At 41.5% G+C, this 9,450-nt stretch overlaps 1 protein-coding gene across 1 annotated transcript; it reads left to right on the top strand.

Annotated features, from left to right (window-relative positions):
• Window positions 1-4,912: 4,912 nt before the first annotated feature.
• Window positions 4,913-8,238, top strand: dusp14 (dual specificity phosphatase 14). The gene has a single exon (XM_041046620.1). It carries the CDS (start codon window positions 4,916-4,918, stop codon window positions 5,546-5,548), a length of 633 nt encoding a protein of 210 aa, XP_040902554.1. The 5' UTR covers window positions 4,913-4,915; the 3' UTR covers window positions 5,549-8,238.
• The last annotated feature ends 1,212 nt before the right edge of the window (window positions 8,239-9,450 follow it).

Below are 9,450 nucleotides of genomic sequence, written 5' to 3'. Positions count from 1 at the left end.
CATTAGATTCTGATCAGCATGCCATTTTCTTCATTGTTTAAAAAGTAGAGTCATTCCATTTATCTGCTGTAGTGATGGTTAATACTTCTTACAAATTTGGCTTTTTAACCAAAATGGCTTCTGTTTGTAAAATGTCAGAAAACTGACTGAAAAGAGGCGTCGTCCCTGTTCTGCAGCACATCCATGCTCTCACCGTCTCTCTACAGGACATGTGGCCTTGTTTCAGCTCCTCATGTTTAATCTGTTTGTGTGAGTTTACATGTGTCAGTGTGCGACATGGTGAGGTGTAACATCATGGACTGAGCGAGCGGCACCCAGTCGCTGCTGTTACAGGAAGGTGCGAGAGCTGAACTCTCACGTCCTCGTGTGGAATTCGTCCCTCTGTGTCTGTGCTGACTCTGCCTCTTTTGAACCCTTTGCAGCTGACATTAAACGTGTTCTTTGTGTGTAGCAGCTTCATTTGTGGGTTGTGTTGGGGTGTATCTGAGAAGCCGCGTCCTGCCTCGAAAAGACCACGCTTGTCATTGCTCCTCATTCTCGTCTGATGATTATCTAGACTGCAGGCTGCACAGTCACTTTCAGAGATCACTCAGACTGAATAAATGGATTGGCTTTGATTGAGAGACAGTGCTGGGAGGAGCGGGTCTGCTCTCACCTTTTCCAGTTATTTCGCTCTTTTCATTCATCTCATTCTGTGGCGGGAGGGAGTGTCAGTCAGGAATTTGTTGTTAACCGAGTCAAGAAAGTGTCGCTGAGGTTTCATCGTCAGGGTTGCTACTCTAGTTTTCCTGTTGGTGTGTCACGTTTCCAATTTGCGTTAGCGGAGGTGAAACTGGACCCCTGAGGAATCTCCCTACAGAGAGGGTAATGGAGATGTGTGTAAGGAGATTTGTTAGGTGGGACCACCTGTTGACAGATCCACCATGTATGATTTATAGGGGGGGTGTTTCTGTTGCATCAACACAAGAATATAAGAAGAGGAAGAAGAAACATGAAATTTGGGTTTAAATTAGTTTGAGTAAAAGTCAGAATGTGCAGTAACCCTGTAGTCAGTGCTCCGGACACTGCCCTGTGAATGCCACTGACCGCCTCCTGTGTTTATTTTTTATGAAGGAGTAATCCTCACAGAAAAAAACTGATTGACAGTGAGCTGCAGTATCCTCAGCATCTCCAACACACAGTAGAGTTTTCTGTGGCGACAGCCTCTGCATAATTCTCCCTCCTCCGCTCTCTGCAACCTCATTCCTGCCCAGCCTCGGGTATAAATAACCATGTGGATAGAGCAAATCAGTGGCACATCAGCGCTTTGGTGAGGGCCAGGGATTATTTGGTGCTCTTATCACCTCATCTCTCTGTTGATGTGGCCTGCCACTGTCTTAAACTGCTGGTCAGTAGGTTGCTGCCGCAACAGAGAGTTTGTACTGATCACAGCTGATGGGATATATATGCATTTTTTCAGTTACTGTGAGTTGCAGCCCCACATGTCACGCAAACAAGATGTTTGTAGTTTGAAGTCCTCCCATTTGTAATCGTAGCAAGATTTCAGATTTATTGCCTGGTTTCAGACTTCTGAATTGCTGCCCACGTATTGTTGTGCTCATTCATGGCTACTGGGGGGAAAAAAAAAAGTTGGAAAAACGACAGAGACGACAGAGAGCTTTGTAGGTGGGATTAAAAATGAGGACGTCATCCTTCTGTACTAGAGCCAGAAAAATTGCAGAAAAATGGTGAGGGCGGATGAAACAATATTGTAAATGCAGTTGCTGTGAAGTTAAGGGCTGCAGCAAATTAATACTTTTATTATTGATTAATCTGAAGGTTATTTTTTAGATGAATCTTTTGGTGAATGAAATGTCAAAAAGGAAAAAAACTACCCATTACAATTTCACAGAATCCAAGGTGACGTCCTCAACTGTCTTGTTTTGTTTGACCCACAGTCCAAGACCCACTTACTTACCCCCAAGACGTTCACTTTACTGTACATAACAAAGATAGGCAGCAAATCCTTTCATCTGAGAATCTGAAACCTGAGGATATGTGGAATGTTTTTCCAGTGTTTTAACAAAAATGGTTGTTTCAGCCCTAATAAATTATTATTAATCTGATTGTTGAAGTAATCGATTCCTAAAGCCCAAGTTTATGTGGTCAAACTATGTATTAACTACATATTACTGACTAACAAATTCAAAGATGAATTTGCTGTCACATAAGACAAAGAAAAGCAGCAAATCTTGACAACTGAGAAGCTGGAACGAGAGAATATTTGATATTTTTGGTTGAGAAATGATTTTAAACAGTTATTAAAATAATTGCAGACTCATATCCTGTTAATCAGCTTATCTGTTAATTGACTAATGGTATCAGCTTGAGTTGAGTTGGACAAAAACTGCCACAGATGCTTTGCTGTGCTCTGAAATACCATCGTCGAGTGAAATGCCTGAATGTATCAACAAACACAGACTAACAGAGGGGGAAATGTTTTTCCCTACTTAGTTATTGTTTATTTGATGCTTCTTGCAGAAAAAAATCACAATGTGTCTCAGTGCTGCTCTGATGTATCTCTGACCGCCCCCTGATGTGATTTGGGGGTAAACAATTGTTTTCCAGAGTCAGGATCGCAGTATTTGTTGTCTCATCACCAGTGGCGACAGTGTGGAGTAAGGTGGAACCACAGCTCCAACCCTTGGCTAGATGAAGATTTTATTGTAACAGCAGTATTTGTGTTTGCACTGGATACTTGTTTTCCTTTTTTTAAACAAACTTTAGGCAAGAAACTCACAGAAAAGTGGGGTTAAAACCCTGAAACAGCTTATTTCTTATGTTTCATGTAAGTAGAGAATATCTTGTAGGGAAAATAAAAAATTCACAGCTGTCATTTTTATTTTGGCCTTCATGATATAATGTTTAAAGCAGTGGCTTCCAACAATTTTGTCTAGTGACCTGTTAAAATAAATGTGACACCATATCACCATTTGCAACCATTTTAACCAAAAGGAAAATGAAGAAAAAAAGTATAGTTTTGAATAATTTTTTCTGATTCTTGTCCTAACACATGACCCCTCAGATTTATCTTGTGATTCACTCTGCGGCTCCTGACCCAGAAGTTGAGAACCACAAGGATGAGTTGGCAGAAATTTGTCATTGGGTTGCAAAGTTGCCATCACTGTTTCGGATTGTATTGTCAGTCATGCAGGTGTCTTTAAATTCATGTTTTTCCTCTCGTGTTTTTGATTTAAATTGAATTAATAAGAATTTCAATCTGTCTCTGCTGCTGCAGGTGATCAGGTGTTTTTTCTGCAGGTTGAATTCCAGTCAGTTGACCCGTGTGTCTTGTTAACCAGACTGTAGCTGAAAATGAAAGAAAAAGACCTGCCGGCCAGACTGGTGCACAGGGTGTGGATAACGCACGACAAGTGCAACAGTGTGTGAAGTAGCGCCTGGAGCTGTGGGCTCCCTGCTGATAACTTAAAGGACCAGTGTGTAGGATCTAGGGGGATCTATTGGCAGAAATGGAAAATAATATCAGTAGATATATTTCATTAGTGTATAACCACCTGAAACAAAGAATCGTTGTTTACGTTAGCTTAGAATGAGACTTTCATATCTTCATAGGAGGCAGATCCTCCTCTATGGAGGCCGCTATCTTGCACCGCCATGTTTCAACAGTAGCCCAGAACAGACAAACCAGACACGGGCTCTGTAGAGGGCCTTGTGTTTTTAAATTACCTTAAGGCCACTGTAGGTTCTCCTACGTTCTTGAAAAAGGAGCGGCGAAGGGAGTTGGTTGCAAATTGCAGCCTCACCACAAGATGCCACTAAATCTCACTTGCTGGTCCTTTGCGTATTAGCGCAGGAGGCTGTTTCCTTTTGATAGATAGATACTTTAGGCATCCCCTAGGGGAAATTCACACACTTTATGTACATCACAGCCAGAAATTACACATTAAAGTTTCTACTATATCTTTTTTGTTATGTCATGTGTCGTGCATCTCCATGTCACAGCTCGTAAAAGCAAGAAAGGAATTTTTACAACATTTTAGTCATCCTTTTTGGAGAGAGAAAATGGAATTAGAATAATAAGCTTGAGCGAATTTGGTGCTTAAATGAAGTGTATTATCAGTACACTGGTATCATACAGTATATGATTACTTTCCACCCTGCCGTTTGGTGCCATCCAAAACGGCATTAAACGCAGCAATAGCCAGAGAGACGAGAGATGTAATCTGTATGTGGGGGTTGTGGATGGATGAACATGAGATGAGGTGAGTGTATGCCTCCGGGGGGTTTGTGCTCACATGGCAGAGGGAGGCACGTCTCAGTGTGCAGCATGGAGGCAATTTGACCTGAATGCAGAGACACAAACAGCAGAGATAGAGGAACATTTCTAGCTTGGATATAAACACTTGGACCATGTCTGAGGATTCATGGAAACCCTTTGATCTAATTGTAAAGTTAAGGCTGTTGATCGGTGGGTCACAGCCTCGCAGCAGCTTCTGTTTGAACCAGTCAGCTACTGTGACTCTTTAACAGTTGTGTCTGTCTGGGTTTTTAAGGTTTAAAGACAGACTCAGACTGAAGAAAACATTTCCCTTTAAAAAAAAAAGTCTCAGCACACTACCATCTGTAAAAAAGAGTTGGCCTTTGTTTTGGAGTCTTTGCAAACAGCAGCAATGTTACTTTGTCCTTGTAAGTGTTTGTGTGTTTGTCAGTCTGAGTGCTCAGCCTCCACTGAAATAGAAAAATGTTTAATTTATATTGAAAATGAAATCTGTTTGTGTGTTACAGGAACTGTCTGGCTGGTCCGTCTTCACTACTATGACTCTGACCTGCTGAAGATTTTTCACTTTTTTCTTTTATCTTTTATTTATTTATTTTTTAAATTCACCCTCCTACTCGGAGCCCACTTGATTTCCCGATGGGTTCCCGCAGCCAAAGCTTCTTCCAAAACCACCACCACCACCACCGCAGCTCCATGGTGCCCGCTGCGGTGCCAAGGCTGCTGCCTGAGAATGGCAGCCTGCTAGGGGGCATTGCGCAAATCACCCCCAACCTCTTCCTTAGCAGAGGGAACGTGGCGTCAAACCGCAGCTTGCTGCTGTCTAAAGGCATCACCTGTGTGGTCAACGCCACCATTGAGCTCCCAAACTTCAACTGGCCTCACATGGAGTATGTAAAGGTCCCATTGGCGGATATGCCCCACTCCCCCATCTCCTTGTACTTCGACAGCGTGGCTGATAAGATCCACAGCGTGGGACGTAAACGGGGGGCGGTTCTGGTGCACTGTGCAGCGGGGGTGAGCCGCTCAGCTTCTCTGTGCCTGGCGTATCTCATGAAGTATCACCGCGTGTCTCTGGCCGAGGCCCACGCCTGGGTCAAAGCCCGCCGCCCCGTCATCAGGCCCAACGGCGGCTTCTGGCGCCAGCTCATCGAGTACGAGAGGAAGCTGTTTGGTAGAAACTCTGTTAAGATGGTGCAGACGCCCTATGGAGTCATACCTGATGTTTATGAGAGGGACCGCAGGAACCTGGCTCCATACTGGGGCCTGTGAGAGAGGCTGTGCCAGTGGTCCACAGGGAGGGATCAAAGACAAAAGTGAAGATGAGCCCTTTTGCCTTTCTGGACTGCAGGTTCATGTCTGTTCAGGACAGGCGAAGTGAGACGCGTGTGAGTGTAGATCTGTGTGAAGCTTATTTAATGAATATTGGTGCGTTTGGACAGAGGGAGTCTAACCAAACACTGGTTGTTGATGCTGCTTTTCATCCAACCAGTTGTCTCCATTTAGTCTTTGAGTTGGAGCAAGGCCACTTCAAGCCCAGAATCCTTTGGACCAAGGGATCGATTGGGACCACAGTTATGTCAGACACCAAAACAAGATGAACTGCATAGACTGTAGAAGTCCTGCTGTCTATCTCCTGGTCTGTGTTTCCAGTTCCAGTGGAGGATGAGCGCTCTGTGAAGGTGTTAGCTGTGCTCAAGACTCTGCAGCTCTTACAGTGATGTGACTGAAGTCCTTTTCCTGACGTGGTGTCATGTGGTGGTATTGTGCCAGTTTTGCAGTAATCTTTGGTGTAAGGGCAGCAGCATGCTCTCAATTTATGGTAGCATTTAAGAAGTGTACAGAAAAAAAAAAGTATATAGACAAATTATTTTACTGGACTGTATTGATATTGAGGAAAAGTGGTTATGGTGCACTTTAACTGAACATTTAAAGATGCTTTTAAAGCTATATCCACCTTTTAAAGGTGAAAATCTAAAAGATGTATGCTAAAGTGAAGGTTTAGGGAAAGCTCCTGTGTACCACAGGGTCGACTGTTCCGTCCTGTGACCACACTATGTTATTGTAGTGCTATTTGATGCTGTATTTAAAAAAAAATCTGCCGCCTCAAGGAAACTGGTAGCTCTATGATAGATGCTTGGAAGAATATTTTCTATCCCACTGTTGTTGCCGTGTGCTCATATTCAGGTAAGGGTCCAGAAAGATCAGTGTAGTTCAGAAAACACATTTTATTTCTGTTTGTAAAATGGCCTACTTTAGTGGTTCAGTGCTTTTCTGAAGAGCCATGTCACACAGGCTGAAGGCTTGTGTAGTGGTTGAAATTTTCACTTTGCTGCACAGCTGCCCATGCTCTAAAAGCACTGCTTAGCACTAAATAGAGTTGTAGAGGTGAGACAAAATACTGCAGTAAATCACAATACACAATATCATCAAGGCTTTGCCACCAATGAAGTCACATAAAAGAAAATGTAATTCAGTGAACAAATACAATGCATGAGTTTCTGCTCACTGAAAACTTTCTTCCTTTTTTAGTGTTATATTTTCCTCTTAAAGGTACCCTCTGCAGTTTTCTTGTAAACAAACAAAATTTATGTGTATTTAGTGTTACTCACCAAAATGCATTTTGTCTGTCGTTGTGGTTTAATAAATGTAGTGAGTGTGTTTTTTTCCTCATAAAACATTTGCAAAGCTGATTTATTTTAAAAACATTTTTAATCCAGCATTGTTTAAATTCATGTTTATTAGCAAGAGGTTTCATTTTCCCTGCCTTTGATGGTGCATTGCTGTTTCTTGGCACATGACAAGGATGCATATGTGCAAGACAAAAAAAAAAAAAATATTTGCACCACAGCACTTCTGAAAATCAAAAACTCCACGGGGTACCTTTAACTTACAGTTTAATGTGATGTGTTCAGGGTTGCATCTAACAATTTTTTTCATTTATCAATTAATCTGTTTAGAATTTTTTTCTATTAATTGAACAATTGCTTAAAAATTGAAATGAAAATTCTGCAGAATGCCTCCCGACACTGATCTGCATTGTATATCATGTATAAAAAAAACCTTCCCATCATTGCCTGAGTAATGCCAAAAACTAACCCGATAACTTGACCTGACAAACATTAGAAAATGGTGAAAGGTGCCTAAAGTCTTAAGGGTAACACATACCAGCAGTATGTGACATGCATCAAAACTCCTGCACCAATTTTTTTTCTATGTAAACCTACACACCACGAGCATATTAGCATGTGTCATTGCGAGTTCATGCACGTCAGTGCCAAGCGGCTATTTTATTGCGTGGGCAGGTTTGGCACTTGATGCCTACCATACAATGACTACCGTAGTTCTTCTGTCTGTATCACATGCCCTCTGTGTGGTACAGGAGCCAAATTACACACTTCAAATGATGCAGTGCTACATGAGGTGCCAAGTGTGTGTTGCATTTAAATTAACATCTTCAAATTGCTTAATTTGTCCAACAAATGGTCCAAAAGATATTTGCAGTAAAAAAAAACATAAAAATGTGTAAATTCTCACATTTTAGAAGCTGGAACCAGAGACAAAAGACAAAACCGTTCACAAATGTCATAATTTTCTCTCTATACTAATCTCAAGTTACCATTTCAGCACTAGATGTATCATATGACTCTTTCCTGATGCTTAATCACTGATGCTGCGATACCATCGTTATCATGGGCAGTGAATGTATCGTGTTAGTTGTGTGTTGTGATTTATGTTCTTGACTCTCCCTCCTACACTACAGCACAGTATAATATCAGTGTTGGGTGTGGTCAGACATCTAATTGACCACATGCAGCAGTGATGTTGATTGTGATCACAAGTGCAGCAGAGTTGACATTTTCAACCCACAGAGCTCAGTGCAACAATGCTTTTTCTGCCATAATAAATTATGTGTGATATTATAATTCAACAAAAAAAAGAAGAAGTTCAGCGGTAAATGATTGTAGGAGAAAGATGTTCTTGTTCTGAGAGCAATCTGTAATCTGACTATTATTTCATGCCCTAAAACAGGAATATTAAAATAAAAAAAAAGACCTCAGGTTACTTTTTGTGTTGAAATTTTATAAACACAATATTTCAGTCTTTTACGAGAATCGTAATGTACTTTTACTTAAAAGCTGACAAACTTTTCTCATCAAAATCTTTTTCCCTAACTACGCCTGGAGATGTCTCAGATATGTTTTCATGTGAACAGGCTGCAGCGTTTCTCCTTCCTAAGGCTTCTTGATGTTGCCATTTTCCCCAAGAGATGTCTTCAGATGTCAAAGAGACGTTCTGTCATTCATTTTCATTTGCTGTGGCTACAGAGCAGCAGGCAGATATTGATGAGTGCTATTTGTCTTGTGCCCACACTTCTGAGGGACCTCCAGAGTGGTCTCCACAATGGATTCCATTACCCACAGAGACAATGACAGGCCAACCACTGCGGAGATGCACAAGTGATGGGCCCAAATTATACACTGCACACACTATTTTCCCCCAGCAAAAAAAAAATTGAACCCCACCCACCCCCCCTCCCCTTTTCCCCACTCCTCGTCCTCACTGTGTTAATGTGAGTACAAATGCACATGATTTCCTGGGCATAGTCAAGCGCTAAAAGTAAACACATCCTTCACCAGCAGCAGGATATTATCATCTATCATTAAAGCAGTGAGCAGAGCCATTTGCATCATCCTGAGCATCAGAGCAGGCCAGGCTCCAGTGGTGCAGGCCATGCAGAACGAACAGTGCTGATGAAGTTTGAGGATATGACATTCAGATGACAGCAACTCAACAGGAAGCATCTGACACTGGTGAGCTGCAACAAACTGCTGTGCTGCTGTTATTTTCATTGTCATTCATTAATTTTTTTTTCATTAGTCAGTTAATGTTTATCACTTTTTAAAATGTCCATTAATTTCCTCAAGCCCAAGGTGCTATATTCAAACTGCTTGTTCTGCCCAACCAACAGTATAAAACCCAATGATGCTCAATTTACAACTATGAAAAACAAAAAAAAGCCCTTGAATTCCTGACTTGTATTTGTTTTTTTACTTTTTCCACACTGATGAGGACTTAATGTTCTACATTTGGACACAAATTGCACTTGATGGGTTTTCAAGGCTTGCTTTTTTTTTTTTTTTTAGACCAAATATCTTTGCATTTGATTGTTT

This window comes from Toxotes jaculatrix, chromosome 9 (genome assembly GCF_017976425.1).
Source record: "Toxotes jaculatrix isolate fToxJac2 chromosome 9, fToxJac2.pri, whole genome shotgun sequence".
In the NCBI taxonomy this organism is placed as follows: domain Eukaryota; kingdom Metazoa; phylum Chordata; class Actinopteri; family Toxotidae; genus Toxotes; species Toxotes jaculatrix.
This window is presented reverse-complemented; position numbering and strand designations above follow the sequence as displayed.

Excerpts from the sequence above, each read along its gene's own strand:
- dusp14 (XM_041046620.1), top strand. The coding sequence starts at position 4,916 with ATGGGTTCCCGCAGCCAAAGCTTCTTCCAAAACCACCACCACCACCAC.